This window comes from Epinephelus lanceolatus, chromosome 16, assembly GCF_041903045.1.
Source record: "Epinephelus lanceolatus isolate andai-2023 chromosome 16, ASM4190304v1, whole genome shotgun sequence".
NCBI classification, from domain to species: Eukaryota; Metazoa; Chordata; class Actinopteri; order Perciformes; family Serranidae; genus Epinephelus; species Epinephelus lanceolatus.
In genome coordinates, this window is record NC_135749.1 from 24,334,049 (window position 1) to 24,358,741 (window position 24,693).

At 42.3% G+C, this 24,693-nt stretch overlaps 1 protein-coding gene across 9 annotated transcripts in view; it reads left to right on the forward strand.

The window, feature by feature from the left end:
• LOC117263777 (RNA-binding motif, single-stranded-interacting protein 3) overlaps positions 1-24,693 on the forward strand; it is a 385,852-nt gene that overhangs the window by 205,437 nt on the left and 155,722 nt on the right. For all 9 annotated transcript variants that reach the window (XM_078175662.1, XM_078175657.1, XM_078175660.1 and 6 more), the window contains one exon: positions 11,823-11,914. In XM_078175662.1, coding sequence (XP_078031788.1) covers positions 11,823-11,914 — 92 coding nt within the window. The remainder of the gene's footprint in view (positions 1-11,822; positions 11,915-24,693) is intronic.

Consider the following 24,693-nt stretch of genomic DNA (forward strand, 5'->3'; position numbering starts at 1 on the left):
CAGATGTTTCTCAGTGGGATCTTTGAACTGAATGATAGATTTATGATCCTCCCCTTGTTTACTCACAAACCCTCACACGCACACACACAAACAAGAAAGTTGGAGGTCACACATAAGCATTTGTACACACCCATTCAGCAAACACACAGGCATAGAAACACACACACACACACACACACACACACACACACACACACACACACACACACACAAACACAAACACAAACCACCGCATGGTTTAGTGGAGGGTAGCCACAAAATTTATCATCAGTCAGCCACTGGTGGTGCAGGATAGATGGCGGAGGACAGAGGAATGCAGTCCCAGTGAGGATGCTCTCCTCTGGGTTTGGAGTGTGACCAAGGCGGTCTTGACTCAGCCGCAGTTAGTCATGGATGCCATCTCGCTATTTAAAAACCCCCCTTAGTGTTTGCACAGCTCGCCACACCCTCCCAAAACCACCACCCACCCTCCCTGCAGGGTAGAAGGGCTGGTCAAACCCCAAAATTGACCGAAGACATCTATAAATGTACAAGCAATGAAATATTTCAACAGCTCCTTTCATTCATGTTTTGTAGGGTTTTTTATGAATTGTTCCTCTCAGGATGTGTCTCTAAAGCCCTATTCGGACGGGATTAGTTTTGCATAGGGACGAGGGGTAAAGTAATAATTACCAGAGATTTTAGTCCCGTCCGAATGTGCCATGTCAGTAATCATTACCGCACGATGTCAGTTAAGATTACCGCGACTTTTACCTTCTGTAAAAGGGTCCAGGACAATTACCTCAGGTAATACTAATCCCGTGCGAATAGACCAGCAGTAAACATGTGTGTTAGGGCTGTCAAAAAAAAAAATCGAATTTAGAAATATATTCAAATGTGTTTATTTTTTTATAAGTTCGAACCTAAATTTGATCATTCGAATATCATTAATAATTAATTAATACTATCAATAATGTTGTATATCACGGCAAATCCCGTTCGGGCGGAGATGGCTCGCACACAAGCCGGGCCAGAGAGGGACACAGCGGGAGGGAGAGGCGCCGACGGAGGAGCCCGCTGCACCAACACCATCCACTGCACTGTCTGCGATGTGTGACCTGTTCGGGGAGACATACAGGGAGAGTGTTGCACCTGCTGCCTCCCTGCCTACCCTTTTTGAAGAAGAGATGAAACGTTACCAGAATGAGACACCACTATGAGCCGACCAGGATCCACTCTTGTGGTGGAAAACTACGCACTGAAGTATCCAAACATTGCTCAGATAGCGAGACAGAAGTTGATCATACCTGGCACTATAGTGAGGTCAGAACGGGTGTTTTCATCCGAGTATCACGTTCATATTGCGTCAGCAATAAGCATCTTATTTTTTGTGTGTGTTTTTTTTTTTTTTTTGTAAAAATAAATAAATAATAATAATAATAATAATAATAATAATAATAAATTCTAATATTATTCGAACTCTACTAAATTAATTCGAAAATATTCAAACTCAGTTTCATGGTGCTTTTGACAGTCCTATCATACGCTCATGATGGCAGGAGGGCACGGCGGTGCGTGAATGGATTTACCCTGTGGTAAAGTGACATTACCCCACGTGCCCATGTAAAACTAATCCTGTCCGAATAGTGCTAAAGAAAACTCCCCCCCCCCCAATTATATTAGCTGAGTCACTGTAACTAACAAATATACTTGTTTTCTTAATAGTTAATCACTTAAAGGAGCAGTGTGTAGGATTTAGTGCCATCTAGTGGTGAGTTTTGCGGCTTGCAACCTGCTGAAACCTCTCCTGTGTGCCAAGCATTAACTCCTGGTTGGGATTCTGTCAGTGTTCATTGTTCAGGAGGTTTTTACAGGGAGTCAAATAACCTGCAGAGGTCTCTTCCTTGACTGAACAAACTGAATAAAGCAGTTTACAGTGGCTGACAAAAAAACACCAGTCTCCCTATCTAGAGCCAGTATTGGGTTTGTCCACTCTGGGCTACTGTAGAAACATGGTAGTGCAACATGGCAGACTCCATGGATGAGGACCCACTCCCTGTGTAGGTATAAACAGCGACTTTTTGGGTAATGGAAACATGGTTCTTATTTTCAGGTGATTGTACACTAAAGAAAACATACTTATTATATTATATTCCATTTCTGGCAATATATCCCCCTGAATCCTTCACACTGGACCTTTAAACAATAATTCTAGTGAAGTTCAGAAGCCCTTGGTGACTGCTCAGATTGTTTGTTTAGTTCAATCAGCAACCCAAAATTCAACAATGCTCAATTTACAGTCATATAAAAAACCCATTTCTTTAACTCTCACTAGTGCTGAAATAATTAATTAGTTGACAGAAAAATAATTATAAATTTTTATTAGTCAGTATGAAGTAATATGCTCAATAAATCAAGTAATTTTAGTCATTAATCAGGGATAAGGGCGGGAATTTGTGGCTTTTCTCTGTCTTATATTATTATAAACTAAACATTTGGGCTTTTGGCCAGAAAAATAAATATCCCAGCATAACCTTGGGCTCTTGAAACTTGTGATGGTCAGTTTTCAATCTTTCCAAACTGAAAAATTATCAACAAATGACATCAGCTGCAGGCCTAAATTTCACATTGGAGCAGCAGGAACCAGTCGATTCACAAAATTTTCATCAATTAATTTGCTATTGATCAACAAATGTATGAACTGACTTATCATTTCAGCAGTGCATGCTACTGTATATGCAGTATTCACTTGCAAACAAACAAAAACAGGCAGCATTTGTTTACACATGTACAATATCTGCAGTTGGAAGGCAGAACGAGGTCAAAATGATGCACATGCTGTAGGATGCTGTACTACGCCTGTACCATGAATCATAACAATCATATTACCGGCATTGTTATGCATATTTGTCCATGGTGTGGCCCATCTATCTCCTCCATTAGCCGTAATTACTTTTATACATGCGAGTACGAATTATTAACATATGTGTAACCGTGATGATTAATCACCCATGTGCAACAGCAGTTTCAGAACTCCTCTTGATGACTCACGAGGACGTAAACAATTACAGTGTTTGCCCCATACACCATTGCAATGCTCCGTGACTTGTCGTCGATTCATTATTCATACTTAGGGCATTATTATTCCATTGTATGCTGTGCAAAATGGGATCATTAGCGCTGAATATTAGAATGTGAAAAATGGAAATATTGGGGAAAATGGTGGTGGATATAGTAAGTAGGAAACCCCAAACAATCCCAACTATTAGCAGATAAAGAATGGTAATTTCCCCAGAAGTAATTAGGATTAGCATAATTTGACGGCGCATGAATGATGCATGGATGATTGATACGTCGATACACGTACTGTAATGAGTCCCTTATCTCCGCTCTCCACTGAAGACTTTTGTGTGGAGCGTAGCCCGAGGTGGCATCTACTGTAGTTCTACACCTCCGCAGGGGGACTGTGTTAGGGAGCACCCTGCCTCATACACACACATTTACACGAGCACAGTGACTGGGGCTACAGTAGAGTAGAAGCAGTGGTAGCATAGCACCATCCCGTAGTAACTGATTGAAGATGGTCCTTTTATCTTGACAGGCTCCCTGTTAGAGCCAGACCAGGAAATATGATATGGCAGCTCATGTTCCCTTTATTCCTCTCAGAGAGACAGTCTGTGTGTCTGTACATACAGTATGTGTGTGTGTGTGTGTGTGTGTGTGTGTGTGTGTGTGTGTGTTATCCCACCATGCCTGTGTGCTTATAATGTATGTGTGCTTGAGCCACTCTGTGTGCATGTGCACATTAGTGTGAAGCAGCACCGCATTATCAGCAACCACGTATGCAGTCAGTCACTTTGAGCTGCTTTTAAGTGACAGCTATCGATTGAATGTTTGTGTTGTTGCAGAGGCTTCAAAGCAACACCTTGCCCTCTGCATCCCACTCCAGATGGTAACTCTAGAGTACCCGCATTGAATACAGTAGGAGTACAGCATGTACTTGGCTTCGACAACACATTCTTCTGCGTGCATCTGTGTGTAGGTGTGTGTATGTGTTGTTTAAATGTATGAGATGCGATGTCTTAAATTGAGCGTAACGTTTCTTGACCCTGCTGCTTCTTCACAACTTAGACTTTTTCTTCTGCTTAGGAACTAACCAGCAACACACATATAGTAGATGCACCTGCAAACATGCACACCCATAGACAAAGCACTTATCTGTACACACTCTATAGACTGAATCACGGTGTTTGTTTACAATAACTTCCGGATACATACATTTTAGCAGCGCTGAGCAAACAGGGGCGAGGAGCAGCTGAGATATCAGGAGGAACCGGTTAAGTCTTGTTGTGTATGGGGAAGCTGGGTAACAATAAAAGGTTCAGGGTTTTCAGATTTCCAAGACAGCTCTGGACTCAGCGTCTGATTTCAAAGTGTACACGTTTCATTCATCTAAAATGCATTTTTTAAGCTTTCATATCTTATTAATAACAACTAGAGCCCGGCCAATATGGGTTTTTTGACACCGATACCAATTTTAGAGGGGAAAAATAATCGCAGTTGCAGCTGATTAAGGGAATTTTTGAGCTGGAATAAAAATATACCTTTTCTATGTGGACTGTGCACCAATTTAAAACCCATATGTGCATGCAAAGGTACTCAGAAGGCTCTTTATCAAATAATATTAAACATTATTATATATTTGTCAAGCAATTCTTTGAATGAACAAATGACTGGATTTGCTAGATAGTAATTGCAGACTATATTACCATTTTTGGGCAAGAGTTCCATGTCTTAATGCCCGTTTGCTGTCGCTTTCAGCCTCCTGTAGGTGGTAGACATGTAACAGGGTCAATTATTCTGCAGTGATATGTGTGACAAGTCATGTACATTTGTAATGTTGTGTATTATAATTCCATAAAATTTGGTTCAGTTATTACCTGACATGCCTCCGTGGTCAATATGTGGAACGTTTGATAACCAGTTCTCGTACCCCTAACTATAAAGGGGTGTCTCCCAACTTGCCTCTCTCCTTTTGCTGTTGTGCTCCGTGGGAGAGAGAGTTTGTACGGTTTTGTATGACGGAGGTTTTTGTTTTTGCCACCTGTTGTCAGGAATAAACGCCTCCACGATGTCAACGTCTGGGCCTTTTTATATCTACACAAGGCAGACATCACTCGAGTCCACCGGTTACAGAGAGAACATTTATTTAAGCCAAGCATTTTTGAAATATAGAAATAACAAATAATTTTAACTGATCATACAATGTATGTATAAAATGGTTCACCAAATATATAAATATATTTAAAATAGCTTAATTATACCCTCAAAGTTAAAATTAGAAGCTTATTGTTGAAATGGGAGGATGACATATGACTATAGTAGAATCTCTAAGTCATCATCCTCCAAGCTTGCGCAAGTGGACTGTTACAAACACCATAAACATCATAGTGAGCTAGCTAGTCTACTTGTTTTGTATTTAACCATAATTCTAGTATCATAGCTTCAGCCATGTCTCTCTGTGTAGTTGCCCTACACCTTAGTGTGTTGTTTACTTTCATAATGTCATTTGCAGCCAATGTGCAGTGAATTACTCCAACAGAGAAATAGCACAGTACACCACCTGTGTCTCTCACTTGCTCTCTTCTTTACTGTTCTTGCCTGTGCACCAAAGGAAGGATAGACATGTTACAGAGGTCCATCATCTTAAAAGCAGTTTCAGGACGTGTTGAAAGTTTGCGTCGTCCGCCAGCATCGGCCTCTAACAGGTCCAGACGTTGGAAGTTGCACAACTTTCGTTCAATAGTCGAAAAGTCCAGTTAGACAAAATAAAAGCAATCACAGTGCTGCCCGGGACAGTGATGTTGCTGTGCCGAAATCCATTTCAAACAACCTCTGATTTGAACTATAGTAAAATACTTGAGTAGCTGAACTTAGTTGCTCTCCACCACTGCTCTCCACTAAATTATCAAGCCAGCTATGAGATACAAGATTGATGCTACAGCTTTGCTCCAACTGGAACCATTATTCCAGTGGCTAGAACTCCCAACAGAGACGCTTTTTTTTTGCTTATCAAAACATGGCATCAAGCAATATGTCGCTAATTTGTAATTACCAAAAAGGGTACATGTAAGTTTTATTTATTTTACTGCAGTGACAGTGGAATCAGTCATAAGCTTAGCGAGCCAGGCTCATTAGTGTCTAGTTTCCAAGTGGAATCCAAACGTAACAACACAATGGTTCCTCCCAGATGTTGAATACTGATGAGATATATGTCTGTAATTGCAAACTATCCAATACATTGCTCTTTAAACATTGAGGATGAGCCAGAATGACTCACTTAAATTTAATGAACTATTGCTGAGACTTGTTGTTACAGGTATTGAAGCAGAGGAGCTCATAGATTCATATACACACACACACACACACACACACACACATACAAAGACTCTGACTCTTTCATAACCTCCACAACCATTCTGCCTGATAAAAGCACAAATAGAGACTCAAGCTGCTTCCATGTCTCTCAATTATTATTTTCTTTTCCAACAAAACAAGGCTTTAACAGTTTTACCCCGTGGCTACAGATCAAACGTTCCACATTATAGAATCATTATGCATATATCATCTACAATAACTGCACAGGGGAAAAGCAAACTGGATCTATTACTGGAGGCTGCTAGCTGAGTGTCAATTCAGTCTCCTTCAGTGCATTCAGATGACCCCAAATAACCCCCTCCCTCACTTTCCTTTCTTTTCTACACACCCTTTCTCTCGCTCTTTTTCTCTCCCTGCCTTCCCCTCACCTCTTCCTCCATTCAGAGCCGTCTGAATATAGGTCAGCATTCTCTAAAATCCTCATCCTGCTGAAAGTTTGATAAGTGCACTCCAGGTGGCACTGGGGTGAATATTAAATTTGTAATTGGGGGTCCCAGGTATCCACCATTGGAATATTCTGATTATTAAAGAGTACCAGCCGTCACCCACAGGGCCTCAGAAACAATCTGTGTGGTTCTCTTAATGTACTTTTAATGTGTCTTAGATCTAGAGAGAATGCAATAGCTGGTGTTTAAAGGGCTAGTTCACCCACTTTACAAAAAAGCACTCACCTCTGGTTTCGTTTAGTCTTTCAGGAAGTTTTGTTTTTCTTGCCCACATTTGGAGAGATTCATTCAGAGTTTTGTGCCTCCATCCAAGTGCAGCTGAGGTGAATGGAATTTTGTTGGTGGTGCTCACATCAATGAAAAATTGCATTTAAAATATTCAATAGAACATGTCTTTCCAACAACAGCATGCCCGTTACTCTGGATACTCCACCTCAGTGTGAACAAAGAAACACGCACATGCGACAAATTAAAAGGAAAACCCTGAATGGGTCCCATACGAGGAACTGAACAGTTAATGAGTATAAAAATGGTGTGTGAGTCACATGCTATGGCCTTTGCAGTCAGCAGATCTCAACCTAACTGAAAACTTATGGAAGAATTTGGAGCGACATCTTGCTGGGAATCCATATCATAAGTAAGACGTCAGCAACTTCAGTCTCCATTTGGACATAACTGTTCTCAGCAGTCCTGTCAGCAGCACGGCTCCTGAGGAGCGGAGAGGATAGCAGCCAGACAAACTTTCCTCCGCTGACTGACAAAAATTCACTGGACAAAAATTGATTTCAAGTAGGCTCCATGAGCAGCTTGTGGAAAGAAAACAGCATTGTTTTAATGTATTGATTGATTGATTTTATTCATTATGTGGCTGAGGAGAAACAAAGCTCATGGAGAAACAGGCGGCCAATGTTATGAACAGCTGGGCCCAGTATTTCAAAACATTTAATCCAGAACAGAAATATACACATTTTGTAATCCCTATTTTTGCTGTTGCAGATAAAGAAACTTGTAGGTTTTGTCCCTGATTTCTAAAAGAATTTTAAGACACAATGATTCTGATGCAGATTCCACAAGATCAGTTCACAGAATCTGGACTTGTAGTCTTTGGATAGGCGTCCATCTGTCAGTCAGAGTAATACATTTCATAAACACAAATGTGAAAATGTCAGGAAGTGTTAGTAGGTTTGCATATTATTCATATTCACTTACTAATACCAGATTGAGGAATGAGCTGGGGCCTGATATAACTAACCTGGTCTAACTGTCGCTGTATTTATTATTGTTGGGGTTTTTTCTTCCGAAGCTCTTTGAGTTTAGGAGAAGTGCTTTATCAGTGTAATGGATTATTATCACTATTATTTTCATTGTTATTAATTAAATGTCTCACTGGATAAAGGCAAAAGGTCATAACATCAGTTATTAAAATCTGTATCCCAACTTGTGGTATCAGGATCACATCCCCTCATTTTGAAGAGCCCAGTTTTGAGATTTAATTCCCTTAAGATAATTCTGATCTGGATTAAATGTTCTGAAATATCAGGCGCTGGAGATTCAAGCAGTGAAGATTTCACTCCACTAAGGATGCCAGGGAAAACAAATGTCAAAAACTCTTCAAAATCACTTTCCATACGGAATTGCCCTTTAGACAGAACTCTCCACCGCCATCATCAAAACACCAAAGCAGGAAATATATTTCGGAAGAATGGCGTTCATCCCTCTGGTAGAGTTCCAGCGACTCTACAGTCAATGCCAAGGCACAGTGAAGCTGTTTCAGTAGTTGTGGTGGCCCGACATCTCACAAAGACACTTTATGTTGGTAGTTTTTCACCGTGGTCTGTGGATTATCCACAGTGACAGGGAGACTGTCTCTGAAAAGACACATTGCTTTCACTCTCACCACTTCCAAAATTCAATTCTCTTCCATTGTATTTGGGAGGAGGAGGCAAAAATCTCAAAACCTGGCCAAAGAAAATCCACTAAACTCTATCTGCATGGTTAGATACCGCTGGAGGCCAGAGAAAATATGTTTTTTGTAATTTGGTTAAACCAATACTGCCAATTAAAGTGGAAACAGACAACTTCTCAACGGCCCCCCTCAATGTTTCCAAGCAATATAATGTTGGCATCGCTGTCTTAAAGACAACTGGATGGCTTTTTCATTTTCCTCAGAGCCTAGCAACTACCTACAACACAGGACACACTGCATTTTGTTCTCCAAAGTTCCACTTTGGTTGTTCCACCAGTACTTGGGATAGTAACCTCAAAGGCCTAACACTGATACTCTTTGGTAACAGATATCTGTAGCTAACAGGCCTCCAGGGACTGTATCAGGCTTTGAAACTAATTTCTGTAGTGGCCAAACAGTGGAATTATACCTCCAGAGTCTCTCGTGATGCCATTGCGCCTAGAAAGACTTTTTCTAAAATAGACGTCTATAAATCAGTGAATCCATTTTTTGAGCATCAAACCTCTCACATTATGAGGGTTTCATTATCAGGATTTGGTCTGATAACATTTGGAAATTCTAGAAGAGCTGCATTTCATCACAGCTCAAGTTAAAGGGGTGCAAAACCAGAAGTAGCTGGTTGGCCGGCAGAAGTCTCTAGTGCACTTGCACTAAGGGCCACATGATGTGGAAGCAGTAATTCTACATGCAACAGTTGAACCTTTTTGGCTTCATGAGTCACTGAGAAGCTTTCATAGAAATGAGCCGGGTGTCCCCTTTAACACTACACCCAGTTCTCTTTATACATTCATGAAAGCTGAATCCGTTTTTATGTCTGGAACCTCCCGTCTACAACGGGCTTGAGACGCGCCAGACTTGGATCAGATTCTGGAGTTAGTCTCTTATCCTGAAGCCTCCTTAAGGAATCTGATCTTGTTTGATTCGGCGGTGGCAACCTTTTGCAACCCCATGCCTTTGGTGACGTCAGCCCCAGGAGGATTTGAACCCTGGACCTTCCGCATGGAAGTCGAGTGCTCTAACCACTACATTATAAAAGCTACTGTAGAAATAAACCCACTATCCTCTTTCTTTTTGGGTTGCACAATGGTTCATCACTTCCTTTGTGCCTTAAATCGAGCCTTCATTTTCCTAGGAGATCATACCAGGTGGCAGACAGAATCAGAATTGCATAGTCAAAGTGAGGCTTATAGGAAACCAATCTAAATACTGATGGTGATATTATTTTATATCCATTACATTTTGCAATCAAAATTTACTTCATAATGATAATTTAAAGCATTAAAACTAGTCTTTCCACCTCTGAAGACATTTTTATAAGCTGCTCTTATGTGAGTCGAGTTTGGATTTCTTTACATACTGACTAAATTTGCAGGCGCACTAATGTGACAGAATGGTTGTATGTACTGTTTACTTGCAGTCTCATTTAAGACTTAATATATGTTCAAAGAAAGGGTACGGTTATTCTGCCTGCCGCCTGTGTTTGAATCCTTTTGCACTGGCTCTTCATATTTCCACAATTAAAGACCCACCCCTCCCAGCCTCACTCTAACAGCTGGCCATTAATCAGTCCTCACACTCGATTTCTCTTCCGCCACAGGTTATGATTTCCACATTACTCTACACTCCTTCACCGCCATACGACAGGAAAATGACCCCAACCCCCAGCCCCTCACCACCATCACCTCCACCACCACCACAGCACAGACACACACCTCAAATGTCTAAGAAAGTGAGATGTTTGTATGAGAAAAACTCATGGTGGGAAAGTGAGGTGTTAGCGTTTGATGGTTTGTAACATGATGGGGTAACCACAGCAGCGAGTCTCCCCCCACCTCACACCCATTATCCTTTTCTAATTACACTTTCCCTCTGAAACACTGGATCATAGGGCACCATTGACTGCTTTTAATCCGCCACCAAATTTTAATTAACACAGACGTGACCCCCGTCTCCGATACATCCCGGAGAACGTCGGGATCACAATAACTCATAAATCACAGCCGCAGATTTCATTCCCTCCGCTTTCCTCCGGTGATGAATTTCCAGATGGGGTCTGGTGGCTGTTAATGTCAGGAAAAATATGAGCAAGAGAGAGAGAGAGAGAGAGAGAGACACACATCGAGAGAGAGTGTGTGAGAGACGAAAAGGGACAAAGATGGTAAGAAGGTGGACAGAAAGGCTACGTTTGACAAATATGAGTGTTTATGTGTATGTAAGGGAGATGGAGCTGAAGAAAGACACAGAGAAATAGCAGCATTTTGTGATATGCTGTCAACCTTTGAGAGATTTGTTACCGGGGAGAGGATTATGGAGGCTTTGAAATGGGGTTGTGTTAATATGCCGGGTGCTGGGGAACACGATGTGGGCCAGCCAACTTCACAGTCTCCGAAAATCAAAAGGCTGAACAAGTGAAAACTGAAAATGACTCGATGTTCTCAAGGATTAATTGACACGTCATGTGTGTGAGTGTGTACACGTGTATTATTTCTTTAATCATGGACTTTTTAAAATATGTAAATACTAAACTGCAGACTACAAATAAGAATATCTCTTCAACAGAATTACAACAGTGGTGCTGTGTGTTTCTGATTTGCACTCTACTCGGTGCTTGTGTGTTTTTGTTTGTGCAAAAGTGTGCGTATCTCTGTGTGAGTTTGCATATGTGTGTGTGTGTGTGTGTGTGTGTGTGTGTGTGTGTGGAGGTGGAGGTGGGCAGGGTGCCGGGGTTTGTTATTACTAAATCGCTCATCCATGCTACTAATTAAGATGCATAGCATCCCCCTATGAACGTCAACGTCGCTAATTATCAAACAATGTAGTGCTCACCAGATATGAGAACTGGCAGCCTCTGTAGTCATGTTACCAACCTATTACTGCTACAATTACCAAGTGCCTGTCATTCTCCTTGTTAGTCATCTGCCTTCATTTTTTCTTTACTAATGCCTGTCTTTTTTCTCCTTTCTCTCCCTCCCTCTCTTCCTATTTCTCTCCAGGCTATGGCTTTGTGGATTTTGACAGCCCAGCTGCAGCACAGAAGGCCGTGTCGTCTCTCAAAGCCACCGGGGTGCAGGCCCAAATGGCCAAGGTAAGGAGTGTTTAAAAACAAGTTAGCATCGCCACTTCCTCTTCCATTATCATTAGCGCTTTGTTACGCTTTCAGCTCCCTCCAGGGATTTAATATTGTACACTTAACAGTCTTAATAGATGTTGATGGATCTGAAAGCTCCCCCAAAAACTGGTTTTGTCCATAAACACAGTTTTATAGAAAGTAATTTTCCGCAGTGCTTTGCTGTTTAATGACAAACTTGTTCACTGTAATATAATAAGACTCTTGAATGTGGGCTTGTAACTGTGTTTAGAGGGTTATATGACAAGTTGAGAGGCGACTGTGGTGCATGTAGGTCTGTTTTATCTTACTGACACTCTCTGTGACGAGGCAGAACTGCAGTTTCATACAATCCAGTATCAAGACTCTGCTTGTACATGTGGTCCCATGTTTCAAGTGGTTACGAAGACTTAGTTATGTGTGAGAGAATGTATGTGTGTGTGTGTGTGTGTGTGTGTGTGTGGCATTTTTTCCACGGCAAACTGACTTGGTTGTATGCTGGCCCTGCTGTAACTGAAGACTGACCAGCCGTCTGTCCAATGTTGTGCAGTATTATTAGGCTGCTAAAGTGAAAACAGATGAGACAAGCTGTTTCAGTAGTATAAAGAGGGCCCCAGTGAGTTGCACAATGCAGCCAGGTTGACACACATGGACACACATGGGAGAGGTATGGCTTAGAGGATAAACACACCGGCAGTGCATGTGCGTCTTCACCACTTACAGGTCCAGTTTGTAGGGTTTAGGGGCATATATTGGCATAAATGGATTATAGCGTAATAAGTGTGTTTTCTTTAGTATATAACCACCTGAATATAAGGGTTGTTTTATTTTTGTTACGTTTAAATGAGTCATTTATATCTACCTTTAAAAACCTCCTTAATAACAAACACTGAGGGAAATCTAACCAGCTGAATCTTTGGCTGGCTGCAATCTGCAATACTCATCACTAGATGCCACCAAATCCCCCTTAAATCTTACACACTGTTCCTTTAACCTTAGAATCTTGTATCTTAAGACTGTGACTAAATGTTGATTGTTGCATATTTGGCCGTCTGTCAGTTTTAGCAGATTGTCATCTGCTAACTGGCTCGTTCACTCTACCCCAAAAGAACTGCGGTGCCAGAACATGAACATCAGTAATATAGCTGAGTGTCTGTTGACCCTCAGTCCAGGCTAGCAGCTGTCCTTTTCTCATTTTTCTTTTTTAAATTTTTCATACCCTTGCTGGCTACAGAGAGAATCATCATAGACTAAAGCACAGCAGGGCCCTCTCTCCGGACATCTATGATAGACGAGCCTGCACGGCTAAACCAGGCTATTTTCGTAGAATCCGAAGATTTGCTGGTGTCAGAATATTTAAATAGGTGAGCAAAATGTCAGTGGCATTAAGGCAATGAATATGGTGATAACTATGAGGGAACACTACGAGTGATTTTCTCAGATGAGATGGTCCACATTTGATCTGATCCAGAAATCCCCCCCTTGAAGCCAAAGAAGCCCTGATGAGATGGAGAATGGCGATGGCGCCAGTGAAGATGACAGAATTGATGATAACGATGAAGGTGGCAATTATTTTGATCAAATGGGATGAGATCTGACAGGAGGAGATGATATTCCGTGCGGTGCTCAGGTGTGCCATTTCTCAAATGCACCATTTGGCCGTTTCCTCTCCCCACCACTGTCCTTCTTCCAATATTTATAAGAGGGCAGGCTCTCAGAATACAGATAGGACGCCGTGCTCTTTGCCCATCTCATTGTAAGACCGCACTTTGCATTGCTCCCCTTTTCTCAGTCAATATTTTCATGTGAGAGGTCTTGTGTCCCAAAACAAAAGAGCTGACCTTTTTAAGAATGTTTGTTTGCATAGGTGTGCGTGCGGGCACATTCACAAAATCATTTTCTATTAGCATTTGTGTGTAATAGTTTGTATTTTTGAATGTTCCCTTGTTCTTCTCGCACAAATGGAAAGGCCAGCATTCTGTGCTGCAGCTCTGTGCTTTTATCACACTTGTGAGAGACATTAAGGAGTAGTTTGCTTTTATAGACTCCCTCTGCATCTCTCTAATGTCTCTTTACCAGGTATCACTCCCATCACTCTATCGGCTCCTCCTCCACCTTGCCCCCTCTTTGCCTCTCTACCCCCTTCTCGTATGCTTAAAGCTGTTTTCTCTTGCCATCTTTTTTTCACTCTGTAAACACACATTCATAAACACATTTGTATTCACATCCACCATGTGTTCCCCTGCCAAACATCCAATGAGTGCAATTTATTCCCATCAATAATTAACAGCAGGCTGTCTTTGTGTCTGCCTACCTGCCAAGGTGTCTCTGACACCCTCCTCTCTGTCATGGCGGAGCGGCATTCCCCTGGTGGGGCCGGATGAAAAACCCAGGTGCGCACTGAGGAAGGTGTAAATCACAAAGACGATTGCTAACACCACAGACGACTCCCACAATAATTTAGAGCCAGAGGCTTTGAGCTCATTAAATAAAACCGTCACAGTAATCAAGTTGCGCCTTTTTTCCTGCCTTGATGCCATTAAAACGCTTTTATTAAGGTGCCTTATTTTAAACACAGCTGCAGAGGAGGCAAGAAGAGAGAAATGGAGGGAAAAGGGAAGCGTCACTTGATTTCCTCTTCTTCCACCAATGTAACACCCTGCTGTCTCTCTCCTCTTACTCCCCTTGGAATTTGAAATACCAAGGCAGCAGAGATGAAACATTGCCTTCCTTTTGTCTTGCCCTCCCCTGGGGACGGTGACAGCGAGAGGGAGGAGAGGAGCCATAATTAAGATACCTAAAGGACACTTCCCCCCTGCGCCTCCCTTCCTGTCACTCACCTCTACACAAGTCACAGATAAGAACACTTAGCATATGTGTGGAGTGTGTGTGTGTGTGTGTGTGTGTGTGTGTGTGTGTGTGTGTGTGTGTGTGTACATCTCTGAGAGTGCAAGTTTGTGCATGAACCTGACAGCGTGTGTGTGTCTATGCACACTTGTATACACACACAAAAAATATTTTGTGTGTACATTGCCGCAATCAAATGCACACTTTTTGTGTTAGTGTTCATATACCTGCCTGTCTTAATGAGTACAAATGCACATATCTGAATGTGTGTGCTTTAAGTTTGTGTTCAAGCGCATTGGTCTGTTTTGATGGCAGCTTGTGTGATTGTTAATGTGACAACTTGTTCGCACACAGTTTTGTTTTGTATCCATATTTCCGCAAAATATACAGAGTACTCTCCCAGTGTTCAATGCAAGAAAGTGCACTTTTATTTAGTTGGACGGAAACACCACAGAAGAAATGGCAGAGAAGTTAATTTTGCATGTTTTTCACCGTCCAGCCTGTTGGAATATGTACATGGAGTGGTGCATAGACAAAAACAGGACCAATAATGCATAGCGACAGATAAGTGGGTCGGCCTGTCAGGTTTGTAGCCAGTTTTGTGAAACATTTTGTCAAACGACTGATAATCCTCTATGCATGCATTCTATATGTGACAGAGCTAGCATGCTACTAATGTTTGCCAGCTAAACATGCTGTTAAACTTTTCAATTTGAAAAAATATATAAAAAATATAAGTTGAGCTGTATGACACTTAGAAATCTGTTTGCTAATTTGTTTTTATGCTAACTTCCTGTGGCACACTGGGAATGAAGGGACTTGGGTTTTACTTACATACATACACAGAGCTATTTGGAAATGAGCCGTTAGTAATTGTATGGTATGGTTTTGTGATACTGATCATTTCTTTAAATGAAATACTGACAAAATAACTCACTGAAGATTTTGTTTCACATTTATGAGTCATATATGTAAGAGTTTTTTAATTTTGGTCATGTTACCTGGGCCTACATTAAAAGTGTTGTTTGGTAATTCAGGTGATGTAAATATTCACTTTCTTACAAAGAGTTGGATGAGAGGGTTGATACCACTCTGCTGGTTGTACACTAAATATAAAGCCAGAGGCAGAGGGTGGTAAGCCTAACTTAGCGTAAAGACTGGACGCAGGTGGAAACAGCATAGATTTTTTTGGGCAAAAAAACACACTTACGCCCACTAACATCCGCCTTTTGTATTTAATGGGAAAGGTTACAATCAGCAGTCACTTCTGGGACAAATGATTTTGCAGTAGTCACAAGTATTTACCAGCGCCAGCTCCGATTGCCAATGATAGAAATACACCGCCTGGGTGGACGCTCTAATTTTTGCCTCTTGCAATGACACGCCACTACAAAATACCATCCATCACTGTCCAAGCAGCACTCAGATATCGTCCGATATCAGTCTGCGCCAACCACTGTAACATTTTCACTGGCCTCGAAATTGCTTTCTGTTTTTTACTAACCTGTTTTCTGGCACATCCATAAAGTCGAATGTGACACATCAGTAAAGAACACAACAAAAAAAGAGAAAACAGGAAGCCATACTTTGTGGTCTACTGGCAACATGAAAGGAATCCATCGCCTATTTTTAGTGAATTTTCCCCTTTTCTTAAAACTAAACCCTGATAATCGCATTAAATTATGGTGGGAAAAGGGTATTTCTATTCTTTATGCTATGCTAAGCTAAGCTAAGCTAATCGCCTGTCAGCCCCTGCTCCATACTTAGATCCAAGACATGAGCGTAGTCACGTAACTTTTGGCAAAAAAGCAAAGATGTACTTACCAAAATGTCAAACTTTACTTTTAACAATGGTGGTTCGACATAAATGACTATTTGGTCTGCTGTATATGTCAGGATAATAGATGAGGACATCAAAGTAAGCATCACTGTCACTGAAATGTTAAATGGCCTTACATTTAAGAAGTACTGGGAGTCAGATAGCAAAACAGTTAGTCTTACAGTGTCATTAAAAATCACCATACTGTATGTAGAAATCATAATCCATTCATTTAATGAAAACATTTGTCTGTAATAAATTACTGGGGAACTTATCACAAATTATTGTAGCATCATTTGTTGCCCCACCTTATATGTGTGTGTGCGTATGCGTGTGTGTGAGTGTTATTGAGTATAGGCACATATTTGCCTCCTCACACTGTGGACTCCATTCTCTATGTCACTTTGTTCAGGTAGCTTTCTGAGCTGTGAAAAGTGACACATCGAGCAGACAGAATGATAACAGGTAAACGCCGCGTCTAGCTTCGCAGATGCAAACCTGTCAACCAGCCGCTCGCCTCACTCTCCGCAGGCTGCCATTTTCCCCTTGAGCCAATCAGACTGAATTATGGGAAGGGCGCCCTCGATTGTGGTGTCTGTGTCGGAGAGGTAATTCCGCCTGACAGCTGCTTGCTTTCAGACAACAGCCAGTCTTTATGGAAATCATCCCTCCCTATTCTCGCTGCAGTCGGCTTCTGCTGATAACAGCCCGGATGAAAACAAAGCTGTCCTTTTCTACTTTTTTTTTTTTTTTCTCCACACTCTTCTTTTTCTTCTCTGTGTGGACAGCCTGGAATTAGCAAAACAACTCTAACATCCTATGGATTCTGACAATGTACACCCCGCTTTGATGTTATACATACTTAGGGCCAATAAAAACTTGGAATTGTTTTCTTTGGATCGGACTACAAATTCCATGATGCTCGTAAAGATGCATGTGTGGATTTGTGTTAATTTACACTGTTTGATCCTTCAAAGGCCAAACTCTGTCCTGGTTTCTATTTTTGAATCCTGGCGTGTACTTCTTTCACTGCAGTATTACTTTTTATGTAGAAAAGAGAAGAAAAAATTAAAATTAGGAAATGTCACACTACCGACATTACTTCAAATTGCTATTCAATGACCTGTGCTTAGTTGCACTAATGCCTACCACACCTGAAGACTTGGAAAATACTTTTAAAGACTAAAGTCTGACACCCTGTCATATCTTAAGACAATTTGAGTTTTAACCCTTTTTAGATAGGAATTGTGCAAATTTGCAGGAAAGCCCAATCAGTCTTCTTTCAGCATTGGCAGTAAAAAAACAAACCGGGGAGGGCGAAAAATTGCCGCCTACCTACTTTTGTTTATACAGAATGCGCCTTTTTCGGGGCAATGGGGGGCGTGAGCAAGTAACAAAACGTGTAGCTCAGCTTGTGACGTAAACAGTGACGTGGGAGGGAAGCCGCAGCTAGTCAGGCGGCGATTCTCTCGTAAGTCGGCCCGTTCTTCACCGTCCCCGTCATCTGATGGTTAATGGCCTCTTCGTTTGTGAGGGCAAGGAGGGTGCGCCATTCCTTCTCTCCCCAGTTGCTCATCTTTACAGTGTCTGTCAGGTTTGCGTTTCCCTCTTGCTACTAGCTGCTCGCTAATTCCTGCTATCAGCTGTTTCCTGTTTATCCACCGCCAGTGGCTCACACGTGCGGCGTCATCAACAGCTCCTCCCACAAGTCATCAACAGCCCCTCCTGTTGCAGAAGGTCGCCTCGGTCTGTTTAAACTTAAAGGGTTCCACCAATATGACCCTACGAGGCGGAAAATTGGGCACCTCGGATCAACTCGCCAATCCGCCTCTGTGTGTATAAACGCTCTGGCCGTAGCTGGCCGGCAAATCAGCCCAACATTCGCCAAAAATCTGGCAGTGTAAAAGGGGCTACTATAAGATTTTGCAGATTTTTTGAAGATTGGGAATATTCCAGAGTTACTATTTGCAAGACTACAGCTAGATTCCTTTTGAGATTATTCCCCATGCTTCTGGTGGAAAATATCATGTCAACCTTTCCTTAAGTAATATGACATATTAACAATTTCTGTGTGACCGCAAAAACACAAAATAAAAGACGTAATATATCGACATTATTCTTGTCAATTTGGCATCAATATAATCCAGGTCGATAAACTGTATTTGCATACAAACTTGACATTTGGGATTTTGTTGCCTACTACTATTGGTTAGCTGCAATATTTTAGCGTGAGGAGACCATGGGAATGACAAGAGAACCACATCAAACACTACCTGTCTCACTAAAATAAGCACCATTTAGGAGATTGGATACACACAGAATTAAACAGTGACCCTTGTTCACTCCACAACTTACGTTTCTCCTCCTTTTCCACAGTACAAGAGAACCAAGACTTTTTCATGTTCTTGCGTTACCCCAGAGTCCCCTCCATGTTTACTGTCCACCTGGGTTCCTGTTTGACGCTGGAGAGAGCGCAGCTATGGGTTGTTGACAATCTTCACATCGTTGAACTTGACTCAAAACGTACAAAGATATGAAACATATTTAACCCGATATTGGACATTTTTCTGTGGTAGTCAAATTGTTTGAAAAGGCTTTTGGTGTAAGGCTGGCATAAAGGTGTCAAACAAAGCCATATTGATTTTAGACAGTTTTCACCAGTGCCCTGGTTTAAGCAGCGGAGGCGAAGCCTGTGGTGCAGTGTGCCTCCATCACTGCCCTCGTTTCAATAGCTAATATTTATAAGGTTCACAGGCAGACAGAAAGGCGCTGCTTGCCCTTCACTTCACATTACAGTGGGGAAATTATGCTAAAAGCATCATTAAAGTGCCTCCATGAAGTGAATCCCAAATGTTTATGATAACACAGCGCTCGCACCGGCCCATCAAGCAGTAGTCACCAGCGGATGCTTCAGATGGTTTAACGGTGTGAAACGAACCGGAGTGTTCGGTCCTCTTGCACTCCCCCTCTCTCATTTATTTTCACTCCCTTTCACTTGCTCCGTCTCTTCTGCTGTCTTTTCCTTCCTCTCTCCTGGGGAAGATTTCCTGTCAATATTACATTTATATTCATGTGGAAAGCACGAATCCCCCTCTGGGTGGTCTGCAGTCAGTCAGCAGTCTTCTTATTATCCTTTAAAGGTGACTCCTCTGACGTCTTAGCTCTGTTGACACCCAGAACCTCACAGTTGGGCTCAACACAGGGTGACCTCTGGGTGATAATCAAAGGGATGGCTGACAGTGCTGTTGCAGTTGGTTGCTGACAACAGCCAGCCTGGTGAAGCCCCCCCCACCCCCTCCTCCAAGCATGGGTTAAATCTGGGGAGAATGTAGGGGAAGATACATTGTATTGTGAATAGATAATTGGACAGACTTTGGGGATGCAGGTGCTCACTCAGCAGCATCACTCACCTCTCTGTTCAATGTTCGCCACCTTGAATGCGATGCCATTTCCCCTCTGACATCCGCCGCAGTGTTTGTTCGCGAAGCATATGGTGTCAGAACACAGTGTGGTGATCAGCACTTTCCCCATGAAACTGCCATCGACAAGGGCATCCTTATGATTATAGTCACTCACGGCGGCTCATTCCCTTCCATATTTTCTGTCTACCACGCTTCACATTTGAATACAGCGTATAAGTATCGGAATGATGCTAGTCAGCACGTAAGCACATCGTATACATACTTCACTCCCTTCGCTCCTTCACTCATCCTTTAACAAGCACTTGTAGCTTTATACGCTCCACCATGGTGACAGTATAGCTTTCACAGACTGAGTTGCACAAAGCTAATCATGCTTTCCCTACACATAGCTGCATGTCTCTTTCCTCTCCGCTCCTCATCTCATTGAATGTATAATGATGCACCTCGGCATAATGTTGATTCCCCATTCCTGCGGCATGTCAGTTTATCTTGAGTTCAAGAGATTCGGGCTTGCTTAAGTTTTGTGTGATTGTCTTTTCAATGACAAGTTTAAAGGAGTTTATGGACTTCCATGATAATGTTCTTCAGTGTTGTTTCAGCATGCCTAAGATGCCACTCTTTTGTCCTGTCTGCCGTTAAAGGAAAGGTACATTGACACGACTAAAGGAAGAGGTAGATACTTGTGGAAATATCTGCAGTGCAGTGAGATAATCTTACTCATAAAAAAAGATACAATCACTTGCCAATGTGTCATTTTTTTGCAGTGTAGTTAGCTGCGGCGGGGCTGAGCACACCGTCCCCTCCCTGCTCTTCCTGCAGAAGTGATAGTTTTGAAGGGCAAAGCCAGTGAGAGTGAGACGGACCATCTGACGAGCACCGGCTCCCAAGCACCTCCGTTGGCTTCCTCTGTCTCTGCCGTCTAATTACGCTTCAATCATCCGCGGGAGCGCTGCGTGCGGTAAATTATTTCGCCGAGCAGCGCGGAGACGTGCCGAGCTGCGAGCATGAGAGAGAGTGAGAATCGAAGGCTAAGTAGAAATCAGTGAGAGCTTGGGTGGAAAAAAAAAGAGAGATGAAGCACAAAAAAAGGTAGGAAAGAGTGAGGAAAAATGGAGTTGAGAGGGAGACGAAAAAGTGAGAGACACTGCGGAAAGAGAGAGGGCCGGGAGACGCGAGTGAGAGGCCTGCCAGCCATAATGTCTCCTCAGACAGCCTGTACAGCAGGAGACAGGCCAGCACTAATGAACAAAGTTACAAACTTATCACTTATCAGGCAGAGACGGGGGAGTGAGAAAGAGAAAGAAGGAAAGAGATGACTAGCAACAGACAGCATCAGCATAACTAATCTGGCTGTAGATGCAGAGTAGGAGACTGCTGCTGTATGAGACTTAGCACAGATGCAGAGGAATCACTTGGGTATTATTGCAATTCCTTCTTAACAATTACAGTCCATCATTGGGCTCTTTTTGCGTTTGTGTTTATTGGTTTCCACTGTCACAGCAGAAAAGCGATCTAATTAAAGTACAATTTAGAGTGGTTGCATTTATGTATGTGTGAATAGCGTCTATTCTGTTCCCAAATTGCTCCAAAATGGCCTTGTTTCTAAATTGTAGGCCTGACAAAGAAAAGCGAAGGCCTGCATTCTCATTGCATTCTCACTCTGTTCAATGCTGCCATGCTTGCTTTGAAGCAACCATAAATATGGCTTTTTCAGGCTTGGTAATGGCCACAGTGTGCAGTTATTAGAATCTCTTTGATGTGGCAACTGTGCCAACCTGCTCGCCGTCTCTGTGAATTGATCTGGCTCAATTAGCCGGGCCCACAGAGACGGCGTTCAAAGGACCGGGCTTCCACACTCCACATTGACACACACGGACCAGGTGAAACGCTTTGCATTCAGTTACTCGGCTGGCCCTGAGAAGACCACCTGTGAATAGATGTGAGTATTGGAAAATCAATGGCGCTGCTTCGTTGTTAAGGAAAAGCTTTCACCAAGAATGTTTGGTGCATTCTTTAACCAGTACAAGTTCATTTCCCGCTGCCACAGGCTTATTGTGATTTAATTCAACAGCAATCCTTCGCACAATCTAAAAGTATTTCACTCTCGCTATCAGCTGTATGTGTTTGTGTGCTTGTGCTTATATCCTTTTTGTGTTAAATTACATATGCACAGTACACAATGAGCCCTCTCTTTGGCCCTTCCTCTCCTCCCTGATTCAGCTGACCCATTTCAATTTGTCTTCATCAGTCATACCAGTTAACTCTGGGATTAGATTCCTCAATGCCAGGCTCCCCCAGTCCACCCTGTATCCCTCCATCTCTCCGTCTGTCCCTCCATCCGTACTTACCTACCTGTGCTATACAGAGCTGTCACTGCGCACGTCAACTTCAACAACCGTGCTGGGCTCCTCAGCATCTGGCTATGATAGCAGGCTGTTGATGTACATAAAGAGAGAGCACTGAGCACCTTTCTCTCATTGCATTTTATGTGTCAGAAATACCACCTCAAGGCTACTTACTCTCTATCCTCTGAAGAACTGTAATTTTACCTTGAGTGCTGCTCATGAACCCTATTTTTTGTCAGTTTCTGTCTGTTGCTTCTATCTGGCCTCAGAAATATATATAAAAAAACCTGCCTTTTCCACCTTAAAACCAAACCAGGTGCATCCATGAGTAACTGGAAAGCACACGGTGTAGAGGTAATGGCAGAGAGGCTCCAAATGACAAATGCAAAGCAATGGCACACACATACAAATGCAGCCATCTATAATTTCCTGTTCCTCCATGATGAGGCCCAGGCAGATCCGTGGTGGATCCCTGCTGGGACCTTGGCCGGTCCTTGGCCGATCCTTTTCTGGTCCTTGGCTAGAATGAGCTTGTGCATGTTTACAGTGGAATCTAGACATGCCCTGCGGGAAACCAGTGACTGGGAGTTGACTGGTAACTGGCTGGGAACTGACTGGCAGCCAGCTGGCAGCCGAAAGGCCTTCTGTTGGTAGGGGAAATTCTATGTGGCTGCATCTGTATAGAGCGCATCTGAAAAACAGTAAATCATTAGATCAGGAGCGAAGATGCAGTATCACAAAGCATGCGCTGCTGTCTGAATTTTCATTGGGTGAGCTAGAGTAAATGCATGCATGAATGCAGCAGTAATGAATATATTTTGACTCCTTCCTCTGCAAGCTTTCACACAGAAATGACAATCAATATGCATAGTTTGTATGATTTTCATGATCCACTGTGCAACCATGATCAGCACTGGGGCCTCTATGCTGTTTTTTTTAACTTATTCATTCATTGTTTAATTTTACAGATATAAAACTGTGAGATTGGCCATATCTGCAGTGCACTGTTAGATTTCTAGGAGCACTGATTTGACAAGTAGAGTCTTAGCAGCAGCACCCTGCACACACTGCAGAATCAATTGGTATAATGGCTGCATTTTTATGATCTAGAAGCGTCCAAAGGTAGCAAACAGTGAAAAGAAATTTCTTTGTAAATGCGCAAAACTTGTTTTCTTTCCTTTTTTTTGAATCTATGATATCAAAGGCTCATGTGTGTGAGTGTGATCTCTGATACTAGAGATTTGAGAGTTCAAGACATCAAAAATGCTTTGAAATAAAAAAGGAAATAGGACACAGCAAACTCAAACAGTGAAAACACTCAAGTGAACAGAAATGGCAAGCATTATAAAGTACCTCCAATGAGTACTATAGAATTCAGTGGGTCAAGAACAGAAGACTCTTTTTTTTTCACAAATTACTGGCTGTTTCATTTTTAGCAAGACACGGTCAAACTAAGACGTACAGATCCTGTCCTAATGCATCGTTAAATGCTTGTAAATCAAGTGTCAAGGCTGCATGCCACTGTGAAAACGACACATTTTTTAAGAACAAACCACATATTTGCTGTCATTATACAGCACTTTGTGATCCTGTGAGGTTGTGACTATTCCAGCAAACACACACACACACACTCAAAGTGACTACATTAAAGCATAGTGCCTTAAATTAATCTTTAATTCACCAGAAAATTTCATTTGATTAATGCAACCCTTCCACTGTAGCAGCAGCATGAGTCTGTATGCCAACTTTAAGCTACTGCTTACATCCAGTTGCACGCTTGTGTGAGTCTCCATTCCCATCGCAGAGTCACTCTACATAGATCATATTTAATGGTAGTTCTGGGTGCTGCAGCACAGATCAGAGCCTGTATCAGAGCTAACACTGAAAGTTTTGCCAGACATAGCTGCACTTCAGTTGAGGTGCAAAGTGGGAGGCGCCACTGGTGCCTTAGTGTTCTTTTACCCATTCTGTGTTCCCTCTCCAGTTGTTTCTCAAAACCATGGGTCTTCAACGGGGGTCTGTGACCCCTAGTGGGTCCGCACATTCACAGGAACAGGAACAACAGATAACAGGAACCCAACATATTAATAATAATTTATAATACACAGCCATGATGATAGGCGAACTGTTACCCATGAATCCATGACATTTGAATGTATGAATCTGTCAATAAGAATCAAATGTAGTAGGGAGTCCCTGCTCCATCTCTCTTCAGTTCTGGGGTCCTTGGCCTGAAAAAATGGTAAAGACTCCTGCTATAAACAATATCCTAACCGTTACTAAACACAGAGACACGAGACTCCTTCCAAAAGAGCTCAATGCGAC